The sequence below is a fragment of the Amaranthus tricolor genome, chromosome 3 (genome assembly GCF_026212465.1).
Source record: "Amaranthus tricolor cultivar Red isolate AtriRed21 chromosome 3, ASM2621246v1, whole genome shotgun sequence".
Lineage (NCBI taxonomy): Eukaryota > Viridiplantae > Streptophyta > Magnoliopsida > Caryophyllales > Amaranthaceae > Amaranthus > Amaranthus tricolor.
Window position 1 is genome coordinate 27,489,564 of NC_080049.1, and position 10,394 is coordinate 27,499,957.

Below are 10,394 nucleotides of genomic sequence, written 5' to 3' on the forward strand. Positions count from 1 at the left end.
ATCTCCAAATAGGTTGTAATACCCAACTTTAATAGGCTTTTAACACCAACTCCAAATACCAATTTTAATAGGTTATAATATCAACTTCAATAGGTTATAGCACCCACTTTAATAGATTATAATACCAACTCCAAATAGGGTCAAACGTACACGTCAATTTTTAAATTTTTCTCTTTTTTTTAATTATTGGGCCTGATTTTGGAGAGCCATCTCTTATAAAAACAATTTCTCGAAAAGACAAACGATTACATAAATTTTTTTGAAAAAATGGAGATGCGGGGGATCGAACCCCGTACCTCTCGCATGCAAAGCGAGCGCTCTACCATTTGAGCTACATCCCCATTCTGCTTAATAAACTGTTGCAATTTAATCATTGTAAAATGTATCTGATTAATGGTTTAAAAATAGAATAATGGCCCATGCGACCTTCGCGTTGTGCTCTTATTAGCACAACGCTCTAACGAGCAGGCCAGTTGATTATTTCTTCGGCATATAAATTATAAACGCATTTTCTCAAACACAATAAATCACACCCTGTAGCCTCAACATCATTAATTCTTAATTTCCGAACCATGTATATTATCTAATCACTATGTTCCAAATTGCTTGCAGGTTTCAACCAGAAATGAAGATTATTTAACGGATTAAAATTTATGAAATAATTGCATCTTGTAGTATTATCAATTGTTCATTGGCAATTCCTGCAATTATACAACGGACTTATGATATGTTAGGCATCGTATACGCGATTCTAAACGGGTATAATTTTCTTCCCTTAAAATGTAAATGGATTGTCGAAGATCAAGGTATACCGAAGATACTACTCAACGATGTGTTTCTTTTGTTATAAGGGTCGTGTCGATTCAACAGGTAAGGTGCCTAACGAATAATTATCTTATATCAAACTAAACAAATGCCTAATAGTTATTAATATGTGCAAAAGACCAAGCTTCGATAAGAACCCACAACTCGGTTCAGTATGTTATTTTGTTATAAGGATAGCATTGATTCGTAAAGAAAAGAAAAAATGTTAATATCAAGCATATGCCCAAATTACAAAAGTCGAAAATATTGTATATGCCAACTTCAAATTAAGAATTAAGAGGGGAGTCGGATCAGACAAACCTAACGCACCCTATTATTCCGTCATATCCAAATGGACCAAAACTAAACAAGCAGTTATTACACCATATAATTGCCTTATTGGCTATTATTGTTTACCTTAAATCTGCTCATAATTACTCGAACTGTACTGATGGGTCCGAAAATTTGTTGAACGGTTAAAAAGATATGACCACGACTCATGTCACATTGCTTGAAAACCAAAACGAAACCGAAGAAAATTGCAAAAGACATGCTTGGTACTCGAAGAACACGGACAACAAACACATTTCCTTCAACAATCATTCTCTTTCAGCCCAAACCAAGGCAAAAACAAAAAAAAGAAGCTGCCTTTCACCATTTCTCATCCCAATAAACCGAGTTCCATGTAACAAAAAGTCTCCAACAAAAAAATATTTTAAAAAATGTTTTAGAAGGGGATGCGTTAAGAAGCTTACATATCGACTAGTAAATACCTCTACATCATAATAAAAACAATGTTATACGTTGCATAGTTCCATCGGAAAGGAGTGTACCGTTCACTAGAAAGGCGATGTCGATGGGCTAACAACGATATGTCTAAGAGGGTGCTCTACGTCTTTGCCACCGGCATGCTTAACAAACTCGGAAGGAGAGAAGAAGTTTCCGTGACAAACACACATGATGCGTACTTCTTCGCCTTTCCCGTACTTGTATAAGATCCCTTCCACTTTCCGACCATTAGGACCATCCCCGATGGTGAACACACACGGCATATCCTCTATCCCACTTGATCCCATTTCCTTTTTCGTTTCTGCACTCTCCGGTTGCTTAGATGAACTCTCTGCCTCGGGCCCACTAGCTCGCTGGATGGAAACGTCTTTCCTTCCCAGGGTGCCAGTGGATTCGTGGCTACTACGTTCTTGTAGAGAAGGGGTACTAGGTGGGCTTCTCGCTTCACCACAACTGCTTGACCCTACGATTATAAAATTAACAAGACGAATATTTTAGATCCAAAATCAAGAAAAAGATTATATACATCCAACAATGCTGAACAAAAACCCTGAATAGGAGTAATTCCTGGTGATCATGTACATCACAACAACGAAGCAATTTCCTTAGTTGATCGTTCAAGGGTACGCAAACATTTCTGCTCCATTTAGAACTCTGTAAACACCTTACACTATGACATTCACAATAATATGTTGACATTCACGATAAGTCCGGTCTAATTTAACATTCTCCATTAAGAGCATTCCACTACCTCCAAGTTTTTAACTGCCTCTAATTCAAGATAAATGAAAGCCCTTCCAATATTTGATCTTGGGGAAAGTCAGAAAGGTCTCGGGCAAGTTAAAGAACTCAATTTCGAGGAAAAAGGTCCACGAAACTAGATTCTCCTTCATTATAAGATCTTCGTTTCATTTTTGTCTTTTAAAGAAAGTTTATGCTTGGACAATATTAGAAGGAAATACAAGTAGAAATGTTCAATGCTTAAAGCAGTCGAACGACACATAATAATTTTAAGTGCCAATCGTTTTCAATGATTTAAGAAACCAACAACAACCGGTCCCACCAAGGAAAGGTTCAAGGTACAACCTAAAATGGAATGAACATTATTTAGCTACTGATGAGAAAGGAATAAGGATGCAAAAATACTCTTACAGGTGCGGTTAAAGACAGATTAAACAAGGAGATGACAGAATCTTAGAAGCTATTCTTTATGCTTGAGGATGTTGGAATCTAAAACACTTTTGATCACAAGCAAGAAACAGCAATTAATGACACGCGCACACGATGGCAATGACAGAAAACGATAAACTGATATTCCTAATCAAAATCTACGAAACGGACAATCAGCCTAGTCACGTGTACGCTTCTCTATTGATCAAAGCGCCAGTTATTTGTGATGTTATTCAATGAAATCTCTTCCTTCATCCCGCAATTAACATTATGTCGTGTAGCGAATTATTTTTTTGTCATAACCGCGCTTTTTCCCTTTCATTTCGGAATTTTATACCAGGAGAATCAAATAAACCAACTTGTGTGACATGAATCGAGACAACCCATTGGAAACTAGACTATCAACGGCTCAAAACTAAGATTAAGACAAAAGAAAGTCATTTAAGTTGGAATCTTTTCTTTTTACAGATGAGGAGAATATTTTGGTAAATCTTTGGTAAATACACAGCTTTGCTGACATAGCAAATAAAGTAACTTGCATCATCATACAAATACAAATTAATTTCATATTCGACCAATCCGACTTCAAGATCATCACCCCTTACTGCTTAACACATCCCTAGTACTCTTCTGAGAGCTATTTGCATAGCTAAGTTAGACCCGAGGAATTTACAACCATAGCCGACCAAAAAGTTTGACAATCAAAATTTGGCTTAATACGGAAAGAAGCTAAGGATAAGTCTGATCTATGTTACTTGGACTCGGGTACTGATGTTGGATACTGATACGGGTCTAAGTGTCGGATACGTCCGAGGATCAAGGATCGGACACGGGTATGTGAAGCAGAATGAAGAGTCCGAGTATAACACAGTGACCGATGACTCCCGCAACATTAGCAACAAATAAAGATAATGACTTCTATTACCAAAATACCTGGAAGTATAGGAGCTGAACTAGACCAAGAAGACTACAGATTGCAAATTGCAATCAACAGAAAAGTCAACAACAAACACAAACCAACAGAAAACTGAAACAAAACTACAGTAATCCAATCACTGAAAATCCATATCTGAATTCACACTATTTGCATTAACCAACTTATACCAAATCTAGTTCCAATTGCACACCAAGATTGCCAAAACAACTAAACAATGGGGTTTTTGGCAAAATAGCTTATTGGACCCTTTTAGCTTATCATCAATTGGTGGTGAAGTAAATTAGCGGTTTCAATTTGTCTATACAAATAATCTAATCTACAACGGCGTGTTCAAAATCAGCTAATTAGATGATCGAGATTATCTAATCAAATTAGTCACTCCACTTAGCAATCAACTTGTTTACCAAACACCCCCGGAAAGTGATGATCAATAAATATAATTTCATGTATAACAACACAATTAACAAGAAAATATACTAAACTAATACAAATCTTACCTTGATGAGTTTTACTCTCATGCTCAGTGGAGGAGCTACCCCCATGTGATTCTCCTGAGCCCTGAGAAGAACCCAACTGCGGGTGCGCCACCTGGGCTTGGGCTTGGGCTTGGGCTTGGGCTTGGGCTTGAGCCAATAAGAACCCTTGCAAACTACCAAAAGTAGTTCTTCTCCCTTTAACTTCACCACCACTAGTACTAGATTGAGGTGGTTTAGATGACCCAAATAAATTCCCCATTGAAGACCCAACAAACTTATTAGTAATCCCCAAACTAATTTGTTCTTTTTCCAATCTTGCCCTCAATTTCAACCCTGTTTTCACCCCTTTTTCCTCCCCACCACTCTCCTTCAAATTCCTCTGCTTTTCAGAACGACGTCGTTTAGCCTCCATCCTTCTCAATGTCTGCATCTCTTTCCTTTTCTTCCATTCTTCCTCTGTCTCCACCGGCAACGACGACGTTCTAACAAGACCAGAAACCGGCGTTTTCACCGGCGGTGTTACTAATGAATTACTATCTTCCTCCCTAAATAAGGGCATGGTCCCAGCTATTGAAGATGACCTAATCAATAATCCTTTATTTTTAGATTTATCAACCCCAAATTTACCACCTAATGACAAACCAAGTCCTAGATTTAAATCCTCATCATCATCTTCCTCATCTGCTCCAAATTTTGGGTCATCATCCGATCTATTACTTCTAGTTGTAGTTGAAGAAGTACCCATAAATGTTTGTAAGAGATCTCTTGGGTATTTTCTTATTTCAAACGAAAGATTTTCCATTTCTTTACTTCTTACTCTAGAACTACTAATATTTATACTAGTAGAACTAAGAATTCCTGTGCTAGAATTAATATTTATTGCTTCCCCCATAGGTTTTGAGCTACTACTTGAATAGAGTTGTGAAGAAGTGTCCATTCATTCACTAAAACACATAGCTTCCCAAAAAATAAAGGGACCCTCCAAAAAACAGCAAAAACCCAGAAAAAATCAGTGATGTAAGAGCTATATCATCTGGTTTAAGGCAAACCCAGAATTATAACATGAATCTTTTGCTGCAACATTTTTGAGTTTTGTTGCAGATTATGAAGAAACCCAGAAAAATAAAAAGAAAATGTTCAAGTTTAATGGAGTAGAAGAAGAAAGATAAAGAAAACAAACGGTTTGTATTGAACTCCTTAATCTTCAACACGTGTAGAACTCTTTCCAGATAACAACATAAAACGTTTTCTTGGGTTTTGCATAAGTGAAATATCAATACCTTTTTTGGGTGCTCTTTTTTTTTAAGTGTTCATAAACCAGAGAAGGAAGAGGAGAGAACAATGCTAGCATTTTCTTTCCTTGCCCCTCTTTCTCCCTTTCCAAATGATTGGGGGGAGATAGTAGAACTTTCAAGAAAAATATTCGTAATTTTTAAAAAAAATTACGTTTGAGATAAATTTCCTAAATTTATTCTTAATTTTTAATAATAAAACAAAGTAATTATAATAATCATTATAATTTAAGGGAAATTTCATTAGTAATTCTTGAATTTCAACTTTTTACGTACTAGACAAACTTTTTTTAATCCATGTTGATTTTGACCTTTTAATTTCTCCATATGGCAGACAAAAGGATGTTTTTTTATTAACTTAATGCTATTCTAACCCAAACGTAATGATTTTTAAAAAAACGAACGTTGTGATTACTCTAATTGATCGTATATTTCGAAATTTCATCGAAATAAATATTTGATTTAACCAAAAACTTAATATTTTGTCTACCACATGAAAAAATTGGAAAATCAAATGGATTAAATAAATTATTTATGAAAAAGCCAAAAACTCAGTATTATCAAGTGGAATTTTGATATTTTAAATTGTGTATAGTCATATATTATTTAAGTAATTTATGATTTAAATTATGGTAGTATCTATTAAAATGTATTAAACTAGACCTTATGAAAATATAATTTAAGATAGTATGAATCGATGATAATTTAATTTTATGGAGTATAATAATGTTTTACAATATGAATGTAAAGATATTTGAGACTCAAAAATGTATTTATAAAATGAAAAAAAAAAACAAATGAAACAAATAAAAAGAAAGTGAGGGACTAGTTACTATGAAGATATAGATATATTCACTAATAAAACATAGATGTAGTATAAGAATTAAAAGCATAGCAAATCATTAAAGATAGATGTTAAGTAATGCAAATAAGTAATTTTTTTGTGCATTTGTCATCTACATAATTTTTTGTAAATGACATTATATAATTGCATCATTTGTTATGTACCTATTTATTTTCTCTTTTATTTTTACTTAATATAACGAATATATTTTCTCATTTAATTGAAAACCAAATGTAACAGCTATAATATTCTCGCATCAATTATTATCTACACTTTTAATATCTTTTCTTTTAAGTTTCACTGTTATGAAAAATATTTGGCTCTTACCATATACAAAAACATTTTTATACGACCTGTTTGATAAATGTCTATTAATTAGAGTTGTTGATGGGTTTCACAAGCTGAAAAAAAAAACCTGTCTTTGCTAACTATTTAAGTCAACAATATAGATTCTTGGTAAAAAAAATAAATAAATTTGTTAGACGTTATTTAATTTATTAATGAAAAAGTATACCAAAAGTCAAAAGCTAATGAATGACAATTAATTTCTTGAGAGACCGTCTATTTAAGAAACGTATCCCAAGTCCAAGCCATTAAAGATTAATACCTACTTATCGTATTCTTAATGTCGACTTACATTATACTTAATTCTTACTTACCGTATTCTTAATGTCTATTTTTAATATATTAAATGTTTACTTACACCAATCTTAATGACTGCTTATAATATTTTAAAAAATATATAATAGATCAGCTCAATTAAAGATGGTCTTTTAAAAAAACCGTCTCTCACAAGAATTTGTGAATGAAAAAACTTATATATATATATTTTTGTTTTGGCTTTTAAAATCAGTCTTTATTTTTAAAAATGTTTAAAATCACTTTTTAAAAGTTATTTATCATTTACTTTTTCATTTGATCAATAAAAAAATCAGAATTAAAAAATAAACTAAAAAGCTAAAAAATTAATTTCCACAAATTAATTTTTCACCTTGTTAAAGAATTATCGGGCCCTATCCCGTTAAAAAAAATTTAAAAAGAAGAGGGCAAGGAATGTAATAATAAAATTAGTCTTAAGTTAGGTAGGAAGTTTTAAAAAGTGGCGTGTGGACTCGTTCGTTGCACGACACGTTCTTATCTCAGTACAAATTTTTTAAAAAAATTTATCAAACAAATAATTAAATAAAACAAATATATAATAATTAATTAGAATATTTTAATACTGAGGATAATTAATTAATAAGATAGATGAAAATAAATAAAAAAAGATCTGGGAAGTGTGCGGTTGTTGTGGGGAGTCACTTTAAGAGTGACACGCGTCGAAAGAAGAAAAAACGGGCAGCAATTACACGTGTCAAGTAAAAAGAGGAAAGCAGTTTTATCAACCACGTGTCTGAACCCGTCTCCTAGCCGCAGCGTTTTCTCTTTCATCATCATTATACTTTCTTTGTTCCAAACAAAACACTTGCACCTTTTAAGTTTTCAATTCTTAATGACAAATTCTTGTAAGGTTCGGTTGTCACATAGATATTTTTAATTGAATTGGTTGATTATATATTTTTTTAAAATATTATAAGTAGTATTAAAAGTAATGTAAGTAGATATTTAAGATACTAAAAGTAGATATTAAAGATATTGTAAATAAGTATTAAGGATAATATAAGTAGGCATTAAGAATACAATAAGTAGATATTATTCTTAAATGGGTTTGGCTTGAGATACGTTTCTCAAAAAAACGGTCTCTCAAGATACCAACTGATCCTTAATATCTTCGATTATATAATAAAACATTATAAAATTTTAATAATAATAATAATATTTTTATTGAAATGAATCAAATAAGATGTCAATTTACTATATTTTAACTTATAGATTAAAAATTAATTACAAATTAAGAGTGATAAATAAATAGTGCATTATCGTGTAATGTTGCAAGTATATGAAACGGATGAAGTATGTTGTAGTATTCCTTCGGTCTTTTAAAGTCATTTTCATTTGTCATTCATTACAACTTAATGAACGAGGGGAGTATATATTATTATTACATTTTTATTATATACTCCCTCCAATTCATTGATAAGGAGTATTTATTTTTTGATACCCACTTTTTATAACATTACGTTATGTAATAAGAAATATTAAGCATTAAATAAGTGTATTAGATAGTGTGAAAAAGTAATGTCTTATTCTCTATGAATTGAAAGGAGTATTATAATATTATTCTCTCTTATATTCATTTTAAATGTCTCATTTGATTTTGACACATTTGTCAAAATGTAAATACACGTTTTCAATTTTTAATATCTCTAATTATGTTTGAGTAAAAACTATAAAAAACTGACATTAATAATATTGACATCAAAGCAAATTAAACAAAATATCACTTAGAATATATTTTAACTCAAATAATAACTATAAATGATGTATAGTGCTGAAAAGCTTAATCAGACATTTAATGAGAATAGAAAGCATATTATAGAAAAGAGAAGAGGGAGAAATTCAGTTGTTTGTATAGCGTACTTTATTCTTATGCTTTCATCAATCAATTGTGATCCAATGGTCTAGATTTCAATATTCCTAATTTAATGTAGATTTTGCTAGGTTTGGGTAGTCAGTTTTTTTAATAAAAGAAAAGATTTTTAATCTTTTAAAGTTTAACTCTATCGCTTGTTGTAGTGACCAAACACGTCGTACCTATCTACTTTTTGGATTTCAGTACATTTCTCTTTTTTATTTCATAAAACAAATAAAATAAAATTTTAATGCAAAAACTCTCCGTTTTTCTCTTACTTTTACCGAAATACTTTTCTACGTTTTTTCATTCGTTTTTTTCTAGTTATACACAATTAAAATTATAAAAATTTAATATTATAAAAATATGTGTCGAGGCGAATAAAATAAGAGTCTACATAATAATTTTTTTGTATACAAGCCACAAAATATAAAATAAGAATGTGTAAAAATGGAGTTGGGTGCGACTTAAAAAACAGAGGAACTATAAATTTTTATTGATTTTCTAAATTAATATTAATTTTTATTTGACTACAAATAATATTTTTATGTATAGTAGGTTATTTGACATATAGAATATTTGCCTAAAATAATACTCCCTCCGAACCAATTTAGTTGTCCCATTTCCTTATTTGGCAAAGTCTTTTTAGTTGTCCCATTTCTATTTTTGTCAATCTTTTTTTACCTAAATATTCTTAATTCACACAAGTAATTACGAATATACCCCCATATACCTTACTTACCCAACTATCCTTCACTACTTACCCTTTACTACTTACCCTTTTTAATGGACCCACACCATCCTTAATAACCGTACCCAAGCAAATTGGACATCTAAATTGGTTCGGAGGGAGTATTAACTTTTATTCATAATAGGTTATTTTTGTCCGTATTATTTATTTTTTTGGCCACAAAGCCAAAGTTGAAAATGCCCTTAGTAAATAATACTGTCTTGGTTCTTATCATTTTGCAAAAGTTGAAAAGGGGTGAAATTTAATGAAAGTGGGAATTGAATTATAGATTGGAATATAAAATAAGTGAACGATAAAATTATGTGGTTAAGGTAGAAAGAGAGTATAAGCTTGCAAATAAGATTGTAACATTTAGCGCCATCAAACTGCCAGTGACTACTGATGGAGATTATAGACTTGCCCACATACTAATAAAAGTTTTTTCAGTGCACTTTAGTCTTAGATCGCCAATGACTTGCCCTAGATAAGATTGTAACAAATAGAAAACTGATAGTGAAGGGAGTATCATTTATTCATCTAATGTGTTTTTCGGTCGATTTTGTTTCATTTTAAAGATTATATACTTGTTCACAAACTTAAACAAACAGTCAAAATACCCCTAATTTCCCAACGCCTCCCCTCTTTCTTCTCTATCCCTTCCTCATATTCTTTCAAACCCTTTTTTATATTTCTTTTTGTGAAGCTTTATATCATTTGGTTAATGATAAGCCTTTAATTTATTTATTATATATTTTTTTAATTATGTTAAGAATAAAACTCCATATAAAGTTCATTGGAGAGTTGTAGTACTCATTTAATGAGTGATCTCTATCCATTTAT

At 31.6% G+C, this 10,394-nt stretch overlaps 1 protein-coding gene and 1 non-coding gene across 2 annotated transcripts; both read right to left on the reverse strand.

The window, feature by feature from the left end:
* Positions 1-268: 268 nt before the first annotated feature.
* On the reverse strand, positions 269-341 carry TRNAA-UGC (transfer RNA alanine (anticodon UGC)). Its single transcript has one exon. It is a non-coding gene; the product is annotated as a tRNA-Ala (tRNA).
* Positions 342-806: 465 nt separating this feature from the next.
* LOC130809362 (ninja-family protein AFP1) lies at positions 807-5,559 on the reverse strand. Its single transcript, XM_057675107.1, has 2 exons — positions 4,198-5,559; positions 807-2,056 (listed from the first exon to the last, which is right to left on the reverse strand). Exons 1-2 carry the CDS (start codon positions 5,111-5,113, stop codon positions 1,644-1,646), a joined length of 1,329 nt encoding a protein of 442 aa, XP_057531090.1. The 5' UTR covers positions 5,114-5,559; the 3' UTR covers positions 807-1,643.
* Between the last annotated feature and the right edge of the window lie 4,835 nt (positions 5,560-10,394).

Excerpts from the sequence above, each read along its gene's own strand:
- LOC130809362 (XM_057675107.1), bottom strand. The coding sequence starts at position 5,113 with ATGGACACTTCTTCACAACTCTATTCAAGTAGTAGCTCAAAACCTATG. Across the intron at positions 2,057-4,197 it reads TGAGAGTAAAACTCATCAAG|GGTCAAGCAGTTGTGGTGAA; the intron begins GTAAGATTTGTA and ends TTATAATCGTAG.